Source organism: Passer domesticus, chromosome 9, assembly GCF_036417665.1.
Source record: "Passer domesticus isolate bPasDom1 chromosome 9, bPasDom1.hap1, whole genome shotgun sequence".
In the NCBI taxonomy this organism is placed as follows: domain Eukaryota; kingdom Metazoa; phylum Chordata; class Aves; order Passeriformes; family Passeridae; genus Passer; species Passer domesticus.
The window spans coordinates 29,326,979-29,354,328 of record NC_087482.1 but is presented as its reverse complement, the minus strand read 5'-3'; the positions used below and the strand labels follow the sequence as shown (position 1 = coordinate 29,354,328).

General features: G+C 36.9%; 2 protein-coding genes across 3 annotated transcripts in view; one reads left to right on the top strand and one right to left on the bottom strand.

Annotated features, from left to right (window-relative positions):
* Window positions 1-27,350, bottom strand: part of CENPP (centromere protein P) — a 112,399-nt gene that overhangs the window by 36,098 nt on the left and 48,951 nt on the right. The window lies entirely within an intron of this gene.
* On the top strand, window positions 9,273-25,950 carry ASPN (asporin). Its single transcript, XM_064432275.1, has 8 exons — window positions 9,273-9,602; window positions 14,824-15,091; window positions 16,228-16,340; window positions 18,662-18,875; window positions 19,252-19,362; window positions 21,832-21,925; window positions 23,023-23,161; window positions 23,721-25,950. Exons 2-8 carry the CDS (start codon window positions 14,848-14,850, stop codon window positions 23,916-23,918), a joined length of 1,113 nt encoding a protein of 370 aa, XP_064288345.1. The 5' UTR covers window positions 9,273-9,602; window positions 14,824-14,847; the 3' UTR covers window positions 23,919-25,950.

The window sequence follows — 27,350 nt, the reverse complement described above, 5'->3', positions numbered from 1 at the left end:
CAGTTAGGCAGGATGAGGAAGGATGAGGCTGGGCTCCATGGGAAATGCACACACAGAACTGTCCTGGCCCAGATCAGAGCCCAGCTAGGCCAGTTCCCCAGCTTTGACAGTGGCATTTCTACAGAGAAAAGACATTGCTGTTTCTGGGCTTCCTTCGCTTCCATTTTCCTTGAAGCAAAGTAAAGCTGTGGTTTTGGGACAGATGTTTCATTTAGCTTTGAGATTCACCCTGAGGTAGCTTGGCTTTTTTCTGCCATTGCAGAAAAGGGAGTGGCTGGAGCTGTGTCAGGGAATGTTTAGGCTGGTATCAGGAAGGTGGGTGCTGGGCACTGCCCAGGCTCCCCAGGGAAAGGTCACTGCCCCAAGGCTGCCAGAGCTCCAGAAATGTTTGGAAAACACTCCCAGGCACAGGGTGGGATTGTTGGGGTGTCTGTGCAGGTCCAGGGATTGGATCAATGATCCCCATGGATCCCTTCCAACTCCGAATATTCTGGGATCCTTTTAAGACTGATCAAACATTATCCATTTTAGAGGAGCACATTTACTGTGTGAAAAAATTCACACCATAGAGATAATGAATCTATTGGTTTACTTTTGCTTTACTAACTAGAGTATTTCAGTATCATAAAAGGGATGATAATTTACTGTTAATTGGTTTCTAGGGTGGTCAAAATGTCCTATGCTGTACTCAAGTATGTACATTCTTTCAGAGACACACAATGGTGCAGAATGTGTTCTTAAAGGTAATTTAGAGACCCAGTAACTCTTGCATTATGTAGACTGGAAGATTTTTACGAAGAGCTCTGCTTGATGTTCTCTCTTCACTTCTTAAATTGAAAATAAAAGAACAGTGCTGTGTCTTTATGGGTCTCTCCTGATGGAATTTTAATGTAGAACAGGGTGTCTGTTAGCAAGGAACATTGCATCTGTAATGAGAGTTCGTAACCTGGTTATTGGGAACATTAAACACTATATTTCCATTGAATTTCATTATAGCAGATGTAACAAAATTGTTCAAATTATACTTGCAGGCATTTGAACATAGCTTCTTGGTACCTGAATTGGTACAAAACTTAGGAGTGGGATGTTAATTTATTGGGAAAATAAAAAGCTAGATTCATTTTGATCATATGATTGTTTCTTAATGTGGAAAAGGAGATCTGTTTAATACATTTTAGAGGTTTTAAGTGACGTCTTCACTACTTTTAGATGGAAAAAGCTTTCCAACATTTTTCCACAATACTTTGGGGCCTTGAGACTGAACAGCAGTTGTTGACATCTTTAAATCAGAGCTCTTATTTCACATGTCTGCTGTTTTTTCCCCATTTAAAATGGTCTTCAGTGTGCCAAGAGAAGTAAAATTAAAGCCTTGAAATAGAGTTTGGGTAGCTAACTGTAAGAGAGGGGTCATGTTACTAAAGATGAAATAAAAGCAGGGATCTCTTTTGTTCATTAGGAAACAGAAATGTGTGTCTCCTGAGCGAGTCCAACATATTATTATAAATCTTTTTACATGGATGTTTGTACCTTTTTCACTTTACAAGAAGACAGTGAGTCTGTTATGCAGGGCCTCTTCCAGATGAGGGTTGGTTACACAGTTCACTAAGCCTTTAAATGCTTCCTGCAGCCAAAACCAGCTTTAAAGGAAATCTCTTTAAAAACATTCACTCTTTCCAAATGGTTGGCTTCACCTCTGTGGTTGGGATGTTCTACAAGGTGGACATGGTGTGGTTCTGACCCCTTAGAGCACTGACTTGACCTGAAGTTTGGTCTTCCAAAACCTGATCTGTTACTTCAGGGAGGAGAGGTGGTGTAGAAGTTGTATCAGATGTTGGTACCTCAAGGTCTTTGTTGTTTTGACGCTGGTTGGTTGAAGTCCTTGGGGTTACACTTCCAACTGAGGAGAGATTTTGAGGCTTCCTGAGGAACCTTCCGGAACACCAGAAATTGTATTGGTCTGCAAACCTACATTTGGCAGACTTATTCTCTGCAAACTGCTTCATGCAGAAAGTTATCAGGGATATTGTGTAAAATTATTTTGGTAGTATTTACTCGTAATTTTACTATTTTTCTGTCTGTAGACTTGTCTGAAAATTGTATAAATTGGAATATAAACATAGTACTTAAATGAGAAAATGTTTTCTCAGGAGAGTTTCCACCAGTTAACGGTGGTATTACCACATGACACAAATGATAAACTGTTTATTTTCTTGCAGTGATGTAACTGTTTATAAAGCTCTGACTTGAAAGAGCTTTAAAGTTCATCGATTTCTTTCAGTAAAAGCACAAATTTTTGGTAGAAAAACGTTAACATTCTGTTTCCTAGTTCTGATAGCTGTTTTCTTTTAGCATACAAAACTATTCTGGCTATTAGGAGCAAGGCAGTTGGGGGACATGCCTGATTATTTATGATAAGGTCCAACAAACTTAGGCTGGACTTAAAAAAATCACCTGGTGTTTGGGAGGTACAGAGACTGTGCTATTCACTCTCCCATAAAGGCCAGTGATGTCCCTGCCCAGGGCTCCATGTCCATTCCTGTGGCTTTGCAGCCACACAAACATTGCCTGTAGTCTCTACAAGTGAACAAAACACTCAAGAGTTGAGAGAATCCCCCCAGCAATAATCTTCCAGTCTGCTTGAGCCATCCTGGCTCCATTCAATAAATAGTCTTTTTTTCCCCAAGGATTTAAGGATTAAAGCAAATTAAAGCATTCAGAGTTGGATTATTTAAAAGGTTCATCTTAAAAACCATTTACCTTGTAATTTCTTCTCTAATAGTCTGTTATGTAAGGAACTTCCTACAGCCACTGAGTAAACAATTACTGCAGTTTGGTAGAATTTCCATTTGTTTGGTTTTTAGTTCTTTGTGCAGGATGCAGATTTCCACACAGTTATTGAATGCAAACTTCTGATTTATTACTTCTATTTAAGACTGTTATTTATATTAATGTAACTTTGATAAAGTGAGTTATTCAGACCAGCATTGTTTCTTACAAAGTACTTTGAAGCAATTCTGTTAATTCAGTGAAAAGATCTTTCATTTCAAGTGTGCAGTATTATGAACACATACACAGAAATCTGTAGGTTTTCCATGCAATATTACTGAAACAAATCTATGTTTCTCTGTGAGAATTTTTCATATGATAGTAATGCATAAAAGCTGACTTATTTTTTCCACAAGACAGATATTTTTCTCAAAGGAGCAATACTGAACACAGCTGTGGAAATATTAGATCTTCAACAACACTATCAACAAAGACAAGAATCTTCTAAGTGAGTTATGTAATGGTATTTTTAAAGGATTAAAATTAGGAAAAAGGATTAAAACATACTTATTTTTGTCACAGCAATTTCTCCAAACCCCTGAAATTTGGCTTTGCATACTTCTCATCCTCTGGCCTCACAAATTCTGTTCCTTAAAAACTGACAGGGAATGGCAGCCCTTGGGAACATTTTGTGGTTCTCATCCCCTTTTCACTGACAGTTCCATATAAACATCTATGGCTTCCTTATAATGCAGGATGGCTCTGGACTTACTCAGGTTATTCACTACAAGTCTTCCAGGGAAAACTCTCCTTTTTTCCAGCTCACTTTGGCTCTCATTACAAAGAACTCAGGAAGCAAGAGTTTTCCTCTTTCAATTAGACCAATTACTTTTTGGGTCTATATGAAACATTAAAATCTACTTCACTTTCTTGCACATTTCAGCTGAACTATAAATGTTTCATGAAGTATTTCCTTCTGTTTTGAACTTGCCACCCATAGGTTTCTTTAGTGTTGGTCTACTTTTAGCATTGGAAACATCAAAAGAATTACTCTCTTTCTTGACAACATACAGGTTCAAATTAATCTGCATTGCCTGTATTCTGTATTTATTTTGAAGGCTATTTTGAGTAAAACCTTAAATGACAGAAAGAGTGATTAATTCCCATTTTAGCTGAATTTCTTTCCAACCTGAGCAAAGAACATCCTCTGGTTTTATGTGAGGAGATGTATATCTTATGCATGAATTGGAAAAAATAGAAATTCTAATAACCATGAAGCAAAAGTATAGTCACAGTATGAATTAAATGCTGAGAAATACCCATGGCAGGGGGTTGGAACTGGATGATCCTTTTAAGCCCAAACCATTCTATGAAATTGCTTATTGAACAAAATAAAAGTTATTCGTTAGTAATTTACTTTCTAAAGTCAAGGCTCCTTTGTTCTGCTGTGGTAAAACCAAATAGAAATCATTCTTTGTAGAACACAAGTGTTCAAGAAGAAAATAATATAGTCTACTTTACAAATTGCTCTACAAAAAAGACCTCTTTTTCCATACCACAAGTTAATATGCAATTATGACATATGTTTTCTTTCAATTTACATAAATATTTCCACTGAGTGGTAAAAGGAGCTTCTGTCATCCAGTGGATTTCTGTCTCTGACAAAAAGCAGTGCAAACCACCCAGGGAACCAAGCTTCTTAACTAACACACTCCTGTATTTGCAAACAAATACCTTTGGAAATAGTGTATTAGGACATTGGTCTGACAACCCTTCTCTGCTAGTTTCTACATGATCTTTTGACTTCATTTAGGAGTCTTTATCTTCCTATTTTTTTCATTTTTCAGTTAAAAAAAAAATAGTGATAGGACTTATTTGTGATTTTCCCCTACAGCTGAAAGGGGAAAAAAATGAATGCTAAAAATCAACAAAACACTTTATGGTATAGAAATGATTAAAGCAAATTTAATTGCCTTTTAAAAAATGCCCACTGGAACATAATATAGATTACATATTACCTACAATTTAAAATTAGCATAATTATGAAAAAGTAATACTAAAACTGTAGCAGTAGTCGTTAGCTAAAAGTAAATCAGACTTTTTCAGAAGGCTTTCAGTTTCTTGGGAGTATTTAGAACTAGATCTAGCCCTGCCTGACAGATTTACTGCTTTTGTGTTGATGAGAAACAAATGAAGCCCTCCCAGAAAATTCCCACGGACAAAAACACTCATCTGAACACAGGCTGAGTTAATTAATATGACGGGGAACTCACTACTTGAATCAGAGTATACCTTCCTTGTTATTAGTAATGATACCAATGATTAGTAATGAAATAAATTATTTCATTTCTACTATTCCAAAGTGAAAAATTGTGTGCTTCAAAACTTGCAAACAAATTGAGTTTGGAGACCTTCCTAGAGACCTTGTTACTCTTTCCATCTACAAAACAGATGTGCTCAAAGTACATGCAAACATTACAGATCCGGGTTCTTCATTAGACAAAGAAGTGAAAATTGTAGTTAATTACTGTCTCAGGAATGTGATATTCACTGTTTCCACTTCTAGCAGTCAATCACAAACTGAGTTGAAGTCATCTTCTTTTGGGCCTTTGAATTTTTAATTAATATAAATTAATTTTGTTGATAAGTAAAGTTTGGAAAAATTAATTCAAAATTAAATTATATTCTCTTTTCACTCTAACATGCTTTAAATATTTTTTTCTGGACTAGATGGCCACATTTCTTTTTTCTTAAAACTAACAACTCACTGGAACTTGATGACAGTCCTCACTTTAAACGTTGTCTTTCTGTTCTGAACAATAGGAATCTACCCAAAGGCTGTCTAAGAACATGAAATCATTTACATTCCATATTGTCCCTCCTCATTGGTAAAACCTAAGGGAAAATGGGGGAAATTCAGCATTTGCAGGTGATCAAGATTTGGGGTTTTTTAAGGCATTGTTGAACTTTAGCAGAGTAAATGCTTGATACCCTAGGAGGAAATGTTGTTCTCAGTCCAGCTTGTACTCTGGAACAGAAAATTTTCCTTTAGAACTTATTGTTGGAGTGATTCAGTAGTTTGGCACTGGTTGCAGAGTTTTTGATTTTAACTACTGTTTGATTTTCCGTGAAAGAATGTTAGTGTTTTCAATGTCTCTAAGGCAGATAAATACCCATATTGCATAAAAATGCCATGTCACATTATCCAAACCTGTGAGCAGCATCACAAGCACGACCAACAATTGACATGTACTGACACCCAAACTAATTTCAAGACCTTCAGTGACCAGGCAATGCAGCTTCCTAACCCAGTTTGGTGCACAAACCTTTCCACAGGACCAAGAAGAGCATCAAGGTGGGAATAAGCAAGGTGGAAGCTTCTGAAATTGGCATTCCCACACTGAGGAATTTGTATTAATCTGTAGCCTGAGACAGAACAAAGTTAAGTGATGTTCCAGAGGCAACAGAAACTGTCTGCAAGGGTGAAAAACCCTTCAGCTGATGTTTTTCCTCTCCAGTCATTCCAGGTCAGCACATCCTTGCATCCCTAAAAGCCATGATGAGCCTAGAATCCCCATGGATGTACAGACATTTACACTTGACTTTATGGCTCTTTTTGTACACAGGCTCTCAATATTGCAAGTTATGACCCACCCTGCAATATTGCTGTGTTGCTAACAAACATTAGGGACTGAGGACTTTTACTGCAAAGGAAACTGTATTTTGATGCAGTTTTTAAGTCAGCTGCCAAAAACATACAAAAAACTATTAACTACTAAAAGTTGATTCATGTGTGATGATTAAAAAAAAAATTAATATATTTATGTATAGATACTGAAGAATCAAACTGAACTACAAGAAGCTGAAGGGCAGATTTTGTATACGCAGCTGGGTAAATGGTGTAGTCCAGCCTGAGAGGAGCCAAAATTTAGCTAAAACCAAAATATGTGACCACACCGCACATGGACCGGTTGCGAGCACGAAATGAATATGTCATGTTATTAAAATGTGATGGGCAGGCTCCAAGGCAGCTTTGTGCAGTTGATGTTAGATTCTTCACATTATGTAAACCACATTTATAAACAGTGCTAGTAAATGAAAAAGTACTTAGTTTGCTCTAGAATAACAAACGTATACAAGACAAGGCTTAAAACAGAGATTGCAATGGTAGCATTAAACACATATGGCAGCATATGTTTGCTCTCTCAGACATATCAAGTGATGCAAAATACAGTCATTTTCAAAAAGAAATGAAAGGTAGCAGTTTGTATCACTGATGAGATAATTTCAAATAGAAAACACCATCCAAATTCTTTTTCATCTGCATAGTTCACCATAGTGAGACAGTATTCTGAACCACATATGTGTTGGATATACTTCTATTCTTTGCTCAAAAATCAATCTCCATTACTCATAAATGTTACATAAGTATTTTAAGGCAAGACAGAATTCTAACTTTCAACCAATTGTCTCATTGGTGGAAACAGAAATCACTGAAAAGTTCTGAGCAAACAGTCTGACCTGATATAATTTATTAGTTATTTAATCTTTGTTTGGAAAACACACCAACATTTGCTTGCAAAGAAAATACCTTCAGACTACTATTTTAAGTATCTCTCTTCATTAAAACCTCAATAACATGCATTAAAAACTTGAGACATCGAAAATGCGCTGCAAATGTTTAAATGTTTAAATGAACAGGCTAATAAATTAGATTGAGAAGCACTGGTTAAGTTTTAAGTACTGCTGTCAAGAGTAACATCTGAAGTTGAGAACTGAGTAGTCAAGAGACCTGAGGTGATTTCTGGGCATTTTATCCTAGATTGCAATTATATTCACACCAAAATAGTGGATCCATGTCTTGAGATATTAAACAGTTGCATTACAAGAACAGCATATGAGCTATATTTACTTCTGCCCTACTAATACTATATACAGGACAAAATTGATGGATAATCCAGTTAAAGGTAAGATTGTTATATTTTTTTTCCAGATACTACCACTTTGTGTAGCACCTTCATTATGTAATTTGCTATGACAAACTTTATACACAGAGGAATGTGTTCCTACCACCAGAAGCAACTAAAAAGAGAAAATAATAATAAAACCCCAGAGTATCCATCCAAAATTGAGATGTTACTAAACCTCAAAAATAGTTTGCTGCAAAACCAGGGTGAGCTGAAACTGCTGATTCAACACTTTGCTACTGAATGAAGTGAAAAAAGAAACCAGTACATTTATATCACAACCCTCAGGCCCTGCTCCCTTCTATTGAACAGCCAAGAAAATGTTGGAGGGTTTTTTAAAACAGCAATTTAATACTAATTTCCTCAAGTAAACCCATCCAAACCAAGCTATCCAAAACACAGGGGAGTGTTTGCTTAGGAAGCTTTGGTTTCTACAAGCAGGCAAGAGAATGCAGATATATGCAATTTGAGATTTCAAAAAAGCTTAAGATCACCCTTCAGATTTTTCTGTGGGAACATGATTGCTTTTGAAACTGTAATTTTACTCCTTGGGAAAAGTGATAGGGAGACTCTTTATCATGATCCATCTGTGCTACTGGAACTGGAACACATCAAAAGCAATGCTGCAGGTAACACAAGTCTTGTCTTGGTTGATATCACAGCCCTAAAGTTTTAAGTTTTGGCATAGAATCTTTTTTTCCCTTAAGAAACTAAAGTAGACAAAATAGCTATTATGCAACATACAGGCATTTTGCAAACAGCACATTACATGTATAAAAAAAAAAAATATCCCAAGTAAAATTTCCAGGCTTTTTTTTTTTCCAAAGCAAGACCAGACTTTTAACACAGAAAGCAGCTAATTAAAGAAACAGATGAAGTCAAATGTGCATAGAACTGGGTATAATGTACTGGAAATTCAAAGACACAAAGTGCTTCCCTGACTATGAAACTTGCTTTAGGTAAACTCCATTAATTAAACATTTTTCAAGTTTACATAAACAAAGGCCTATGAAAGGTAAACAAAGAATAATCCAGTTTCTAAATATTGTGATGTGCCTGTCAGTACTAACTTTGTAACAGGGCACATTCTCAAAGACTTGATTTTAAACTCTCAAATCACAGAATACTGCAAATATTGTTTCTATTTTCATTAATAGATATGTTTTATTTCCCACACACAAGACACAGAAATTAGTTATATTGATAAAAATCTGATCTACAGTTTACATTCTTGAACCACTGTCCCCAGCCAGATTGCTGCCTCATGAAAGCAGAGCTAAAATTTATACATAGCTGCACAATAAAGTCCTAATTTTCTAACTTTAGAAAGGTTTGGCAGCCTGCAGGTCACTGCAGGCTACTGGTTTACACTGCCACTGGCTGAAGTTTTATAGTTCTATTCAAGTCACACTTTTAAAAGAATAATGGCTAGTGAAATCATAAATAAGTGGGATTCCACAGCAGGAATGACCTGAAATGGACCTCACTGTACTTCCAATGGCCTGATGTCAACTATTATTAAACTACAGGTTTTATAAAGTCTTCCACTAGACGTCTAGAGTTAAGCCAGAAGTTTTGGCTCTAATACAGGCAGTGATGAAAAACATATGAGTGGTAACAAGTCGCCTTAATATCATTCTTCAGTACTAAGATGGGCTAATCTGAAGCAGCACTTTACTCTGGTATCACCCACGGTGCCAGAAGGATCAAGAAGCTTGCAAGTGGACTTTTTCTTTATATATGCTTTTCATTTCACAGAACTCACTCTAACTTCCTTTTTCCCTATTTTTTGGTAATATGAAATAACTGGACATAAGGACCTTAGGTGGATTATCCCAGTGCTTCTGGAAGAACTTCCAAACCTGCAAGGTATGTCCAGTTTGAATACCTATTCTATATAAACAGCAGAAAGAGTTAAGGTTATCTGTCACTGTGTGCAGATTAGTAATATCAGATAATTTAGAATTAGAAATATCACTTTTTAAATGGAACATTTGAAAATTTACTTGCAGCTGAAATACTTCTGTATTTACTACATGTGAGCTGAAAAACAAATAGAGCAATTGTGAATTATTTAACTATCAAAGACTTGTCAGATTACAAATGTTACAGTTGACCATAACACTTTTTCTCAGTTATAACCATCTATGAAAATCTCCTCTACAACAATAGCAGCTCTTACAGTAACAACTCAGTGTTAACTTTCTGTAATTTGGTATTCAGGTTGGTGGGGGTTTTCAAGTACATTTAAGCAAAGTAATTAAAAACAACCCAGGAAAGAATGAACTGTAGATGAACTACAACCTAAAAATCCTCATAGATCACTCAATAACAAGAGTCAAGCAGCTCTCCATAAAAAGCAAATACTCTGTAAACACAACTTATTTTGTAAACATCCTCTTAATTATTACTGCTCAACTTCAATATTGGACTATTTCTGTCAACAGACATTTCTACAGTAATCTTACTAACAAAAACCCTTCCTCCAGTTTTTCTTCAGTAATTTAAGTAAATCAATGGAGTAGATAAAGAGTTAAACTCCTTTTATTTCTGGACTGGGACAATGACTAATAGAACCAGAACTATTTTTAAATATGGATTTCAAAACAGTTATGGTCTTGCCTTTCTTTGGACAAAATCTGTGCACAGAGCAATGGTTTGTGTTATTAATGAACACAGGGACTTTTCTTTGCCTCTGCAAAGACCACCACTGGGTCATTTAAACATTTCCTTTTCAGAAATAATGCCATGGGAAATTTGTACAACAGTTACAGGAGTGATTTCTAAATATAATTTAGAGTCTTTTTAAAACTTCATGTATTAACTCCTTCAGTATCATAACTGATAAGACAGCAAAGTCCACGTTGCTGGACTGGTTTGCAGCTGCCATGCAATTCAGAGTTATTTGTTTTTGGGTCTCTTTACGTACTCTTCCCACGCTAACAACTCAACTTCTGTTCTCACTGAAAGGCATTTTCTTCTCATAACTCATGTTTAGACTTGTCACATCACAGAAGTATGGGAATTTTCCACATAAAATATTAATGGTTTTAATAATCTTAAATTATACTGTGACATCACCTGTATTTAATGATTTATAACTAATAGCATAAAAGGTGCCTGTGATCCATGTGTAGTTTGGCAATATGAGTTTGGGTATAGATGACCACGTTAGTGAGGATAAGTGTCTCCCAAACAACCAGTGCAGTGATCTTTGGACAGTTACACACCTCAGGAAAGCACCTTAGAGCATCTCTCCATGTGAAGTGCATTCTCCATATTCAGTCACTTCACCTTGGCGTGGCACACGTTCCAGGGAGAAGGTGCTCAAAAGCTTTTTGTGCTCAAGGATAAGAAGGATTGACACAGAGAAGGTACAATGGAGCTTGAATCCACCACAATCTTTGTCAAACTCATTCTCAATGTTCTGGTCTCTTAAAACAAGAATGGACAAAGCCAGGCTTTGTCCAAGTGACAACCAGCTGCTCAGGGGATTATTTAACAGAACACTTAAGCCTAACAGCTTGAATATGTCAGGAACGGCTCCCCCATTGCTCCTCCTTCTGTCTCTCTCCATTTAATGTTCCAGCCCTCTCAACCAGGCTGTTCCACCCATACTTTTGTGCTGGTTCTGGTACTCCAAACTGACTCAGTTTCTTCACTTGAAAAAAAATATGATGGGGTCTTTTGTTGTTCACATTAGTTCTGTGCTGGTGTAGTGAGTTCAGCCAGCTCAGTGAACAGCCTGAAAGACAGAGCTGGTACCAGAGAGCTGGCAGAGAGCACCTGGGAGCACAGCCAGGCTCAAGTAGCAGCGGGGGACCATTACACAGCTGTACCTATACCTTCTGAAAGGGTATTTAATAAAATCTTCATGACAATATTTTCAGAAAAATCACTAGGATCTCAGATTTTAGGCTTTCTTTTAATTATCTTATTCTTGAAGTTTAAGCATGTAGAAAGTTGGAATAAGTTCTTTGAGAACCACTGCAGAGTCAGAGCATTTTTACAGAGTCATATCAGCATCTATTTACTGGGAAGCTCAAAACCTCAGGCAGGAAATAACTATCCCCTCACCTTCATAAAATTCAGTTTTTAGGATCCATTCCTTGGCATATCTTTGGCCTATGCAAACCTGGAGTCAAGCTTGATGATCATTCCTAACTACTAAGCCAATAATGATTTCTTAAGGGCAAGATGCAAAGATGAAGCAAGGACTTTTTTCTTTAAAATGAAAAATATCACAACTCAGGTTTCCGTACATAAAGGGACTAGTTTTCAGGAGATTTAACTCATAGAACCAATATATGTCCCCAGTGACACATTTTAACACTACTTTTCTAGGACTTTGTGAGCAACACATGTTTTTCAAGAGCTCAAATTGGCCACTACTCCAATTGCAGCCTCAATCTTTTAATGCTTTGAAATCCTAATTTTTGGCTATTTGAAAGGAAATATGTAATCCATTTGCTACAGATGCAAGTGTGGGAGCAGATTTTTAGGTTGTTTCATAAGAGAACTTCCTCACACCAGATCCAAAAGAACATTTTAGGAACATGCATGCAAGTTTATGTTTTAGATCCAGTAAAACTACACAGCCAGTGCCTCTCACATTCACTTCACAAATTGAAGTCAGCAGGGACTTGGAAAGTCCATGTCCCAAGACATCATCACACTTGATATCCTGTGTATGGAAATGGTGTCTCATCACTGATAGACCACAGGGCATTTTGGCACTTAGGACCTAAACTGCCAGGCAAGAACAGAGAGCCTGAGAGCTCGTGTGTGGCAGCCCAGCCATTAAACCACTGGTCCAAGAACAGGGAGAACTTGGAAGTCTGAAAGGCTTCCAACTCCTCATCTCCTAACTGATGGTACGACTAAAGAAGTGAAGATTTTAGCTTCTTCCTGAAGCTGAAATACAAGGCTGAAAAGGCCAAATATTCCAAAGGTGCACAGGCAGAGATGACAACAATTCTGTCAAAAAAAACAAACAGAGGTTCCACACATTCTTCCCAGCACTGTTTATATTCAAAGAGTCTTTCAAGGACAGAAATTGTAAGGGATTGCAAGAACATCCACAAGATTCTTTCTAGGAGCATTGCAAGAGAACATTATTATGAACACAACGGAAAATATATGGGAAAAATACATGTAAAGATTCTTTCAAGAGAAAGAATCTTTTACCATCAGTAAAGGTACATGGCCTACCTGAATGGGCATGCAACTGAAATATTATGGGAAATAGTAAATTTAGCTGTATGTTGTTTAACTACAAGATACAAAGTACTTTGTGATTCTGATTTCAGGCATGTATTTGGGGGAAAGAAGTCACTGCATTCTTTTTATGTTATCTGAACACTGTTAGCTTTCTTCTTTTTAAACTCCCCGAAACAGACACAGGAGCAGCAAGGTATGCAAGATATTTGCTGTTATGAACCCCCTAAAATAAACATCAAAATGACTACATCAAAATGACTCTGCAGAGAAAAAAGTGGTATAAAAAAAATCTCATTTTGGATAAGCCAAGTCAAACCTTGGTACACAGCAGAACACTCCTTTTCCTGCAGTGGAGGACCAATGACAAAATGCCTACATAAAGGCATTTTTCATCTCCAAACAGATCAGCAAGGACTTAATTAGATGATCAAACAAGAATTGACACCCTTTTAGTATTTCCTTAAAGAGGCCTATAATAGTCTAAATAGAAACATTTTTATAAACAGGACATGCACAATAAAATTTCCTGCAGCCCCTCTTGGTTTATGGAGTACATTTTTCATTTCCAAATGACTTCTGGAATTGGCTTTTGAAGGGAAACACCATCAAGCTGAGGGATGAATCTACAACATTTTCTCAGAGTTTGTTGCATCTGTGGCAATTCTTACTATCTCCACTCTCCTCTGCACCTAGGAGCAAGGAACAAAAAACCAACAAACAGAAAAGCCCCAATCTATGTTGAAAAATTCACACACAAAACTATCAGATACCTTTTCTTTTGGATGTAAATTAAGTCACTGATTTCCACTGACATGGATTTCTAACAGGCAAGTCCTTCTCAGAGAAAAGATCCCCCTCAAACAGAAGTCAAGAGAGAATTGGGTTTGTTCAGCCTGGGAAAGAGAAGTTTTGGGGTGACCGATTTGTGACCTTCCAGTGCCTGAAGGAGCCAACAAGAAAGACAGACAGAGACTTTTTACAAGAGCCTGGAGTGACAAGACAAAGGGAATGGCTTCACACTGGCAGGGAATAGGTTTAGGCTATTGGGAAGAAAAGAGTGAGGGTGGGCAGGCCCTGGCACAGGGTGCCCAGAGAAGCTGTGAGTGCCCCTGGATTCCTGGCAGTGTCCAAGGCCAGGCTGGATGGGGCTTGGAGCAGCCTGGGATGGTGGCAGGTGTCCCTGCCATGGCAGGGGTGGAATGAGATGATCTTTAAGGTCTCTTCCAAACTAAAATGTTCTGGGATTCTACAGCTCTGTGAGATGTGTTTGCAGGCAGAGGTGAACTTCTATCAATGGCAATAACAAACAAATGACTGGAACGTGGGAAAGGCTCAGGACTGAAAACTTCAGATTAGACTAGGAAGAGTTTAATTAAACTGTTTAGGGAGTTTAATACCGAGTGTTTAGGAAGTATCCCGCTGAGTGCATTTTATGCACTGCTAATCAAGTACTTCCCAATTTTATAAGCAATGCACATATGCCAATGTATCCCACTAAAAGTATTTTTTCATTGAGAACAAATAAAATAAATAATATTCCAAGTTCTGGTAAAGTTTACTACAAAAATTCCACTTCAAAACATGAAGCAAATGATATTGCTTGTAAACTAAATTAAAATGCTTTCATATTACATTAATGCCTAAGGAATTTAAGTTAATACTATGTGTAATTTTATAGTATTAATTTATATTTAAAAGATTATTTTTATATCCTTCATATACTAATTAAACCTCAATATTCACAACAGGCTCTTTTTCAGGACTAGATGGTGCGGCACTGAGTGAAGTAAACAGTTCAATAGCTTCATTTGCTGTTCCTTATTCACTGATTCTGGTGTTTATTTTTTTGTTTGTTTGTTCACTTTCCAAGGTTGGTTATCCTGACTAAGAAGACATGAAAGAATACACACTCCTTCTCTTCTTGGCTTTGTGCTCTGCCAAATCTCTCACTGGTCCTTCATATTTTACACTGAAGAATATGATGCTCCAGGATATGGAAGACGACGACGATGATGATGATGACAATTCTCTATTTCCAACCACTGAACCCATTCTACCACTAATTCCTTTTGATCTGTTCCCAACATGCCCCTTTGGATGCCAGTGCTATATGAGAGTTGTCCATTGCTCTGACCTAGGTAAGAATGAATTTATGTGTTTGTTCTCCACTGGATTCTCCTTTGTAGGATTTTTCTTTTATATTATTATGCAGGCACATAAATGAGATGCAAAGTATTCCCTCAGCTTAGTTTCCAGCAAAGTGAGCACCCCTGGTAACCGTTTAGCCAAAGGCAAATGTGCTCCTGTCAGTGCTGCAGGTACATCCCAGTCCCTAAAAGTGAATTCATTATTAATTGTGCCACTTTCAATTAGTGCTCACTGAAGTTTTCCTATCATTCAAGGCAACCAAAGGACTGTTCTCCCACCACTAGCACAGTCATAATGACATTTGCTTTCATCACAGCTCTGCCACCTTCCTGAACTTCATCCTGGACTCCTTGTGTATTAGAAACATTGTCCATACATAAATTGCTGGGGTTTTAAAAATGTGTTGTTATTATTAAGGAGTCAAAAACTTTTGCTGACAGCAGCAAATTGTGGTTAATGTATTTGGTCTACAGATTTCAAACCACTTTACAGGAGTTCACACATAGAAAAATCCCACATTAATAGACTTCAGCTTTAGATAACTGCAAACTATTAATTATAGTATAATTGTTAATAAATTGGACAGCATTTAGCATTTAATGCATCAGCATTTCCGTTCAAAAGAAAGTTACTGTCCCTGTTGAGTCTTTTCTGCTGATTCAGGATCTCAGATGGCCTGAACTGCAGTGGGTTTGTGACTGAACAGCAAACTGGGTTGGGAGAATAATGCTACTGGTACTGATTTACGTTAATGACTTCTGGTACTGATTTCTGTTAATGATCTATGGTACTTGTAATGAGTTATGTTAATGACTTCTGGTATTGGTACTGATTTGTGTTAATGCCACAGATGCCAAGAGTCCACAGTGAGCAGTCCCCATTAAGCTTTCATGGTCGGTGCAGAACCAATTCCTCCCAAAACTATGCACATGTTGTGATACATTCTTACACCATTAGTTTTTCCCACTATCAAAAATTCCCTTCTATCCTTTGCTGTATGGCTGTTCATATTTTCTTCCACACCATATTCATTAACAATCTTACTGTGTTTTGATGTTTGGCAGTTAATTTCTTTAGACTTATATACAGCACATAATGTTTCTGTTTATGTCACATACTTATGTAGGTTTGACATCAATTCCTCGCAACATCCCGCCAGATACTCGTATGATTGATCTTCAAAACAACAAAATCAAAGAGGTCAAGGAAAATGATCTCCAAGGACTCACATCACTTTATGTAAGCTTGCTATTTCCCAAGTTTCCCAGTTAGTTAGCAATCTGAAATATTTAGATACTTTAAAAATAAAAATAGTATGTCCTTCTCCAATAATATAGATAAAAATAGTCTAATGCCTGCATGTTTGAGTGCTTCCACATAGTAAGAAGCAAATACCTTTAAGCTGTAAGAACTACTTTCTACAATACCCAGAAAATGTACCATATAGATCTAACAAAAAAAAGATTTTTCAGTTCTTAGTGTGCACAGAAACATTCTCTACATTTTAAAGGCTGCAAGGCCTCCTTTTTATCTGCTTAGATGGAAAATAGCAGAAAGAATTTAACCTCACAAACTTCAATCACCTTTTCTGAGGGTATTTTTGAAAGAACAGAACATACAGCTAACACATACAGCACTGAAACCAATGCTACAAATCCAGCTGCCCTGAACAGAAAACAGAGAAACACTGAATTACTGGAAAAGTCAGGGGCTTTACTCCTAATTTGTTACCATGCTCAATTATGCACGTAGTGACAGGCTTTGAAACAAATATCACTGGCAACTGATAAATCTAGATGTTTACAGTATGCAATAATCCCTTTTATGATGAAAGGAAATGAGAGTCCCAGAGGGCTGGGAAGTAGATTAATTCTGCTTTAGAATATTTGTTTCTATTGGATGTCACTGTAGATCCAGAATGCAGATCTAGTTCCACTAACAAATACGGAGCATTTAAAAATTCTCTATAAAACACAAATCTGTTCCATAACTGATAGCAAATTAACTACATTCTATTCTCCATCAGAAAGACACGAGACACACAAACTAACATAACAACCATTCGTAACACATTAGGAAGAAATTCACCCCTGTGAGGGAGGTGAGGCCCTGGCACAGGGTGCCCAGAGCAGCTGTGCCTGCCCCTGGATCCCTGCAAGTGTCCAAGGCCAGGCTGGGTGGGGCTTGGAGCAGCCTGGGATAGTGGCAGGTGTCCCTGCCCATGGCAGGGGGTGGCACTGGATGGTATTTAAGGTCCCTGCCAACCCAAAATAATTCACGATTCTATAAAACAAATCCTTTCAGTCATTTTTGGCTTCTTAGTAAGATCTGAAAATTTACCAGATCTATGTGTTTATGAATGAGCTTGTTAATTATTATGGCCTAGGACAGGACAGAAAAAACAGGAACTATATAAATTCAGAGTTGGCAATGAAGCATTTCCTATTCTCTTGTCTCTGTGCAGAATGGTCTTAGCAGCAAGCCAAAGGTAACTGCACAAATTGTGGTTTACATTCTGTGTAAAAGATCTAAGAGTCTCTTATCTCCAACGACTGAGAAAGCCACTGGAATCCATCAGCAATCACATTAAAAACCAGAGTCACCACTTAATTATGTGATAGCTGAGCACACTCAGCTGCTTTGCTTTTTCTCCTCGGTTCATTTGTGGCAAGGCTGAACAACATTTTCACTGAGAGCAAAGTTTACTTTGTACAACTTGGCTCAGCCCTGGAGTCTGCTTAGCAAAGGCACAGATGGCAACTTGGATTAGGAAGGAGCATTTCCTGTTTATTTCCTTGAGCTAACCTAATTTTTTTCTGGGAAAAAATAATTCTTGCTTGTTCTACTTTTTTCCCCCGCACAATTCCTAAGAAGAGATGACTCCAAGAAATAAAAAAGGAACAGAAATGAATGGCTTAAGTATGGAAATGCAGAGATGTGATTTGACATGCAAAATCATTTCAGATAGTGTGTATTTAGCTGTCTGTAGTAACTCATTACAAGCTCTCTGATAACACATAGCAATGAGGAAGAAGCTGCCCCCAAAAGACTCATGTACTGTACAGAAGAGAGAAACTGAAGTTCACAGGAGCTGGAAATACCACATAAAACAAATTAATGTGTCACATACAGATACTAACATCTAAGAAACTCTGATTAAAAGCTTCACTTTTATTTTGCAGCATTATGTTAAAATAAAAGATGAGATTCTGAGTTTTGAGAATTTGTCTGCATTAAAGAACAATAGCAATGAAGTATACAACCCCCATACAATCCATAAAATATCTGAATACAAACATATTGTTTTGCCAATTCTCATGATCCATTGGCACCTTGTTAGCTCTGCCTTCTGGTTAATGCTCCAGCTTTCAGGTTCTTCTTTGTTTTCCATCATCAACTGAAATGCCCAAAGCACCTACAAAGTGCTTAAGTTTGGCAAGATGGAAAAATAAAATATTTTAAATACTTAATTGCTGAATTACATATCAAATCCATGACTTCATAGTCATAGCAGTCCTGGATAAAGAAAGCTTTCTAATTGCTCTTTCCATCTCTCATAGGCCCTGGCTTTGAACAACAATAAAATATACAAGATCCATCCCAAAGCCTTTCAACCAACTAAGAGGCTACGACGACTGTATTTGTCCCACAATCAACTGACAGAGATTCCAACAAATCTACCCAGAACTCTGACAGAGCTCAGAATTCATGCTAATAAGGTTAAGAAAATCCCCAAGGATGTATTTAAAGGAATGAAGTCTCTACATGTTTTAGGTAAGCCTGATTAAGTAGAACAGAAAATTTCTTTACCAAAGATGGAACATATTATACATCATTTCCATTCAAACATTTTCCCAAGGCAGTTTCCTCTTAAAGAGATATCCATGCTGTGGGAATACCCTCCACAATTTAGTGTCTATGTGAAGTTGCTGCAAAGGTCAAGTTTTGGATAATCCTGCAAGCCAAGGAACACAGCCTTAATTCCCTGAGGGTTGTGACACCCCTCAGAACAGGCAATCAAAGCTAAACATTAGTGAGTGCTTGGAATATAAGAATTCATAAATAAATTTAAATCAGCTCTTCATAACTTAGTTTAACCTACACAAAATTCCTATGCCATTAATGCTTTTCTTTTTTCCCCCTCGGGCAGAAATGAGTGCAAATCCTCTTAACAATGATGGAATAGAGCCAGGGGCTTTCGAAGGGGTAAATATCTACCACATACGAATCGCAGAGGCCAAGTTAACTTCAATTCCTAAAGGTAGGTCTGCTTTCCCTTTTCTAATTTACTTATACCAGCATACTCCTTAACAAAATGCTTTAACATCTGAAAGATTATTAAATTCATAAATTGTTTTTTATTCTCATTAGTACCAGACCACCTCTTACCTTTTCTTTTTGAACTTTATATCCAATTGCCCATCCCAGAAGAGTTCATGCACAAACAGCACAAACAGTGCACACCCTCTCCCACCTTCTCTGTCAGCACATCCACTCCTCTCACAGAATGTCCAGACACTTGTATCAGGAACAACAATACAAAGAAATTCCTAATTTGATGTCACTTCACATCTTTCACATGTCAGCCTCTCAAAAATCCTTACAGAGAAAGGATAAACTCCCAATATTTGGTCAGGGATATAAGGGATGCAAAATTCCCACTTCCTTTAGGGATTTAAAATGTAACTCCAAAATGTCTAAATTTCATTTTTAATATTTCACATCACACTGCACCTCAAATACAATGTTCAATATAGTTTTGCTAAATAAAACTTAATTTTAATATTTAATTAAATTCACCAGAACGCAATACAAAATCAAATCACTTTTTCATGTTAAAAATCCCCAACCTTGTAATTTGGGAGTAAAAGTAAATTAAAACACTAATTTGACAAATCACTGACCTCCACACACACAAATGTAGAATAAAAGAGTTCAGTACTCCACCTTTTTCTGTAGGTCAGCGTGATATTGAACCAAACGCTCATGATTTCCAACCACTCAAAACTACCAGCTAAGAGAAAAAGGAAGGAAACAAAGCAAAACACTGTGTTCTATGCTCTAACTCACAGGGAAACAATGTTGGCCCCTGTATTTATTTCTGATCAGTCAGATAAAGAACTAGTTTCTTATTAATCTTTTTCTGTATGGACATATATCTATGTGTACATATACAGAAGAGAAGAAGAGAACACCAAAAAAACCTCTCAACAATAATGAAAACCAACTCACTCCAACTGTTTAGGTAACTTTAGAATCAGAAAGCCTCTGTCTGTGTAACAAAAAAACCCCAACCAAACAAAAAAAACCAAAAAACCAACCCAAAACAATCTAGTATCAGCTCCTGCCACTTAGCACAAAAAAAAAAAAAAAAATCCCAACATAAAAAAATCTAGTATCAGCTCCTGCCACTTAGCACAAAAAAAAATCCCAACGTAAAATGATTCCAATTTTGTCTTTGTTATAGAGAAATCTCCTATAAAGACACACAGCATGAGGTCCAAAACGTGGTGTCAGATACATAAACAAACCAAACCAAAAGGATTTCATGGTGAACTCCTTCACCACAAATCAAACTGAATTTGTAGATGCTTCTCTCTGCAAATGCTGCAGTGGCACAAAGCTTTAAAAGACAAAGCTTATAAAAGGTACTAAAAATGTGCAGGGGACAGGTGGGTGGCCTTCTCTCTGGATATTGTCAGTCAGGCACCCGGAACTGCGAGCTGGAACACCAACTGGAACAGAGCCCAAACAAACAAACTTGCCTGTGAGTGGAATAAAGGCAGGCTGGGAAGCAGCCACATCCCTGCAGAGCCGGAGCAGCGCTCTGCCAGCCCCAGAGGGCAGTGGGAGCCGCTCCGTGCGGAGCATCCACACAGAGGTTGGGAACTGAGCCAGCACCAGCACACAGCTCCAGGCTGGGATGAGCTTCCCTTGCCCTAAGAGGATGCTGTGGAAAGATTCGCCACCTCCTGGTCCATTCACCAGTCTGGATTTGGAATTTTTGGAGATGCAAGAGCAAATATTCTAGCATGGGAAAGAGCTATCAAATACCACAATTCTGCTTAGAGTACTTCAAAACCTTTCCTTCCAGTCACATCCTAGCAGCTGTGGCAGCATAACTGCTACATCATGTAGAAAAAAATTACAGATCTTCAAAAAACTGTCCCTGGTTCCACAGGCTTTGACTACAGATTCTGAGGTAAATGCACAGAACACAGGATCAAGATCTTTGACAAAGTAACCATGACAGTTGTTATAAAGAAAGCCAGAAAAAGTACCAAATTGTGGAAGTCTTATATCTCTTAATTAGCATATGTCTTTCAGCAGCTTAATTTTTAAAGTTATTATTTTAAATGAAATTATATTGGTGATTTTCTTAATTAACATACTTACATGTAATATAATTACACTATATATAAATTTATATATAGATATTACATATATATTATATATATGTAATATATATAATAGATATTACATATATTCATATATATTACACATACACATTTTTTATATATATATATATGTAATGCAATTGAAGTACATATACTCCATTATATGTAATACCGATTTCTTTGATGCACACAACCTCCCCAAGATTCTTCAACTGGATTCTTCTAACCCAATTCTAAGCACAAAGGAAAGAAGCTTTTTGGAACATAATAAATGTTCCAACAAAAAATAAGTTGACTTGGTTTTTTCACACTGTGTGTTTTTTTTTCATCAGATTTGCCCTCCAGTCTCCTGGAGCTTCACTTAGATGACAACAAGATCACAGGAATTGAAGTTGAGGATTTTAACCGTTACAAAGACCTACAAAGGTAAAATTCCCAGGCTGAATCCCTTTACTTGTTAAAATGTCATGCCCAACAAGATCGCATATTTGATACTTCTCTTGTTAATGAGAGGAAAAAAAAAATTATAGGTGTTTTATTGAGAATTGCTCTGAGACCCAGCTTTAAAACCAAACCACACCCCTAAACCCCCACATTAGTCTTGCTATTACATGTTTTGCCAACAGTCTGCAACAGAAAAGTAGCATAAGAACAAAATATAACTATCCTAAGTTCCTCTAATTCTTAAAAAATTATTCTTGTAAATACAGCAGATGGTGAAAGAAACAGCTTTCAAATGCAATGAGGTTTAAAAAAAAAATCTGTGTTTCTGAAGAATGTATCACTGAAATAGGAGAGAAGGAAATTCTCTCTGTAAAAAGCTCAGTTAAGAGCTCTGAAAATATGGCTGAGCAGGACAGGATTTGGTAACAGAAATTACGGAACTGCCTTTGGATACCAAATTCAGTTTCTGAAGCAGTCAGGAAAGAATAGAGAAAACGGGCTGGCAGGATGGGCAGAAAGAGCAATTCTGAATGACCTGAGGCTCCAGCTTCTGAATCCCCTTCTGAGCAAAGCAGGCTGAAGCCTTAGAGCAAAAAAATATAAGGAAAAGCTGGAAACAGGAAACAAGGTAGTCCTGCTTAGTAAAAAACCTTTCTATTTAAAAAATAAGCTATACATGAAAAACACCTTTCTAGACAAGACTTGCTATTCATTAGAACTTATTACAGTGACTACACTTTGCAGCTGTACTACTTGGTAAAATGACATGATTAATCTCACAAGCAGCTTGATGTTTATAATTTAAACACTTGCCACTATAATTACAAAAACTGCAGGCAAAGCAGAACAATTGCTTACATCAGATAACTGAAAACAGCTGTGAGGATATCTTTAGGTGGAGTTTAAATTATGTTAGGTCAATGGTGATTTTTTTCCTGTCAAATGTAAGATTTCATCATCTTCTCCCAGTTTGTCCCCCTGTGTATTTCAATCTTAGATTAAAAAAAAAAAAAAAGCTCTTCAATGCTGTTGTGAATCTCAATAAGTCTTTAATTAAATGTTTCTTGTACTATTTTTAGGCTGGGCCTTGGCAATAATAAAATCAAAGAAGTGGAAAATGGAAGTTTTGCCAACATCCCAAGTATACGTGAAATCCACCTGGAAAAAAACAAGCTGAAGAAGGTTCCTCCTGGATTACCCGAACTGAAATACCTGCAGGTCATACACTGAACGTAGCAGGCAGCTCTGGGAGTTCTGAGTTGTTTGACTTTCCCACTGTCACACTGATTAGATCACAACCAAAAAGCATAATTAACTGACACATATGTTTTGCCATGACTCTCCTACTAGGAGAGCCTGAAATCATAAAAGCTTATTAAAGAAATAAAGAAAATCAAACTGCAGGAACACTTCCTAGGAAAGGAAAAAAAGGACAAGAAACTCCTACACTCAAAAAATGTTTCCAGAAATGAGATTATAATACCGCATCATTATAATTTTTACTACAAGAGAATATAAAATTACATTTTAGAACCAAGTTCACTTAGAATAGAGTCCAATTATTCTAAAAACACACTGACAAAATGCCATACGACTTTTCTGTGTGGGAGAGACTGGGGCAGAAGGAAGACTTTTTTGTTAAAGATTTAATACAAGTGTTGTAACTCTCAAAGTCTGCATGGAACGGATGTTTTAGCAAACCTCAGTCACCTACATGCTAAGGAATATTTCCCCATTTTCATTCAACTCCTGTATTTTTCTGCTCCTGTTGCTGCAGGTGGTCTTCCTTCATTCCAACCACATTGCCAAGCTGGGAGTGAACGATTTCTGCCCCACAGGACGAAGGAAGAAGAAAGCCCTGTACAGTGGCATCAGCCTCTTCAACAACCCTGTCAAGTACTGGGAGGTCCAGCCTTCAACCTTCCGCTGTATTTTAGCCAGGAACAGTGTTCAACTTGGCAACTTCCTCAAGTGAGACCCAAGTTGGTTGTTTCAAAAAGCAACTTGTCCAAATCAGTTTTACAATACTTGAAATTTGCAGAAAAATGCTGATTTAACGCTATTTAACCGTTTACAAAGTATTTGCTATTTTGGAGGTAATTAATTAGAAACAATACGTTAAGTAGGATCCATTGTAGTATTTGACAATGTTCAACCTACATTTGAATAATTTAAACAAAAGTCTTTATAGCTTACAGAAGGACTCTTAGAAGTGGAACTGGAAACTGCATTTGATGTTTCCTACTATAGATGTTAAATGCCTTCCTTAAATCACATTGTTTGGACATATTCTTTCTTTCAAATAAATCCTAAAAATCATATGGAAGTGACTTTTTCCACAGTTAGGAAAAAGAGACCTAGGCTCTCTCCCAGAAAGTATTATAAGAAAAGTTGCAAAACCAAAAATTACCAGACTTCAAGGGCAATTCCTTGTGCCGTTTTTGATAACGAGCAAAGATGCAATAAAAAGCTATGATATTGTCAGGTAGTTTTCTCTAAGCTAGAATATATTCTTACAATCTTTTAAGTGAGATAAAGACAAGTTTAGTATCAAGAACAGACAAAAAGTCTTTAAAAGTTGTTTGTAATCTTTCCTTTCAACCTTAAGAAGAAAATGTCCTTCAGTGTTTTGCTATTGATACAATTGGATGCAGTCTGAACATTAAAAGTAGGATTCAAGATTTATCATATGCTTCAAGCTTAATAGGAATGACTATTAAACTCCCTTTAGGCCAGCACAAACATTTTTCTTTTATCTACAATAACTGTAATCATGTTTTTCACTTTATTCTTTTCCTCTTTATATTGTGACATCACACGGGTTAAGGATCCCTCCTTAATGGAAGTACCTTACAATTGCCAAAAACAAGCAGCTGGAACTCGCCTGCCCTGCCTTCCTGTGCAGGGTGGCACACAGAACTCTCAATACTGACAGTACTGTATAAAATGGATATTTTAGATATCTATTTAGTGTATATTTGCTATTGGGATTCAAAATAAATTAAATAAACGTACAGAATACCTACATGTGTATACTTTATTACATAGTTGCTCACATCAACATGTTCTGAGATTATAACCAAGCACCTTTGTGACTCTTCTCTAGACACTTCCTCTAGTGCTCCTTTTTCCTAATCTACAGAGCTTACAGGTCATTTATCACTGCTGGTTTGCACAAAGTTCAAAATCCAAGACTTTGGGAAATGGCACAGACTCATAGAAGAAAATACTACAAAGAACTCAATTCCCAATATCTCATCTCTCCTACCACCCTCCTAAGTACACGATGCAATCAGCATCAAGTCTAATATCTGAATTCTTTTAATCTGCTTGGTCTCCTGGTAGTTAATATTTTGTTAGTATCACTCTGCTGCTGAAACACAAAACTATGTGAAGAGAGAAGGCAGAGCAGACCAGGGGAGGCCTTTACTGAAGAACAATATTTGCAAATGGAAATTCTGTAACACACTTCAAAGCAGAATAAAAACAAAAGACTAAACAACACAAAACCTGAAATCTGCTGATGACCAAGCATCTTCCTATTCCTGGCTTCTGGAGATGTTTCTAAGGAGTGCATTTCCTAGCAAATACCAACATTCCCTTAAGGACAGACTCCTCTGCCTTAGAGTATCATAAACAACTCATAACCCAATGCAATGTTAACAATACAATAGATAACAGAAAAATCATTACATTTCTATGAATCACTGTTTTATATCCTGTTATACCAGTTACATCATTTCAGCAATGCCAACACCAGCAGAAAAGCTGATTCCAATTCTGTAGCTTAACTGAAAGAACAAACTCACAATGTTGTGTAGTACATTATTCTACACAATTCACTGGTAAGATTTACAAGGAAAGACAGAGAATGCAAATAATTCTTTATCTAATTTGGGTTAATGCAATGGACAACAGGAACTGCATCATTGTGCTCTCTAAGCCTATGAATTCTATACAGGTACCTGTGTAAGAGTTTTACCAAATTTAAGTCTGCTATTGAAGTCCTGCTATAATGAGAAAGCTTTGTAAAAATATAGTAAAGTCCTAAGAGGTATAAAACCATATAGTCTTGATCTTATTCTTCCAGAGCCTTAAAAACTCTCTTGCCTTCACACTCTTTCCTGTAGCTGTGCATCCAGACTGAGAAAATCTTTTTCCAGTCAGCACCCATGGATGCATAGAACATTCACAAAAGAAACTACCTCTATTCTCACTCTTAATAAATAATCTCCAAACAATCTTATCAAATGCTTAGTTTTGCACCATCCTTAAGGCAAATTCAGCCACCTTAGAAGTTTAAAAAAACTTCATCTGTGACTTAAACTACACTCACAAATTTTCATTACAGCAGGGAAGCATCAAATTGTTCATTTTAACCATTTCCTGTAGATTTTATATTTAGAGAAAAGCAGTAACTTCCTAGATCACTTCAAATTGATAGGATGTCTGTCACTTAAGAGAAAAAAAAAAACTAAGCTCAATGACCTGCCACTATTTTCAGATACGATTCTTGAGCTGGCATTTGTGGTAATAATAATTAATAATTCCCACACCTTACATCTTTGGCATGCTTTAACATAGACTCAGGTGGGTGTGTCAGTGGCACACAAACATTATGATATAAAATGCATCTTATGCAGTTTCAGCAATTTTTTCTCAACATGGACAGTAATGTAATTAAGAGAACAGTAATTAACTGATGATAACGCACTGGTGTTCAGTGATCTTCCCACAGAACAAGGCATTTCAGTATTTACAGATAGGAAGAAAATCTGTCAAGAGGTCAACTCCACCTTTACATTCTTTAAAAATGTTACAGGGAAAGGAAAGAGGGAGTAAGAGAAACTTGATATAAATCCTTTGAAGAGTGTTCTCATTACTTATTCCTTGTACAAGTACCTACATTTGTCTAATAAAAAAAATAATATTGATTCCATATAAGATTTTCAAACTTTAAAAGGCTTCTCTCTTCTGAAAATCTGCCAGGTCCCTACACAACAGTTAAATTTCACCAGAGGGTGGCAGCCTGTTTCTACAAATAGAAGGAAAAGTCATTCTAAAGAATAAATCACAAAGACTTGCCAGAGCTTTACTGGAAGAGCTCAGTAAACGTCACAAACACTGATTAAGCAGAGGGGCCTGTTTGAGTACCACAGTACTACTGGAGTGCTGCTAAACCCTACTCTACACCATTAAATTACCAAGGGATGAAATAGTCTCATTTTTCCAAGTCTGCTCCCCACCCCTTTTCCCAATATCAATCCACTTAATGCAGCACTTCAAACACAGCAATACAAAGAATGTTGCAGCATTAGTAGACAAAGAGAAGCAAAATTAATAAGATAGAAAAAGTTTAAAGAATAAAAGATACTACTAAATGATTATTTCAACTTCCACCATCAGC

Coding starts and splice junctions, on each gene's coding strand:
- ASPN (XM_064432275.1), top strand. CDS start 14,848: ATGAAAGAATACACACTCCTTCTCTTCTTGGCTTTGTGCTCTGCCAAA. Junction 15,092..16,227: donor TGTCCATTGCTCTGACCTAG/GTAAGAATGAAT, acceptor ATACTTATGTAG/GTTTGACATCAATTCCTCGC. Junction 18,876..19,251: donor GAAGTCTCTACATGTTTTAG/GTAAGCCTGATT, acceptor CCCCTCGGGCAG/AAATGAGTGCAAATCCTCTT.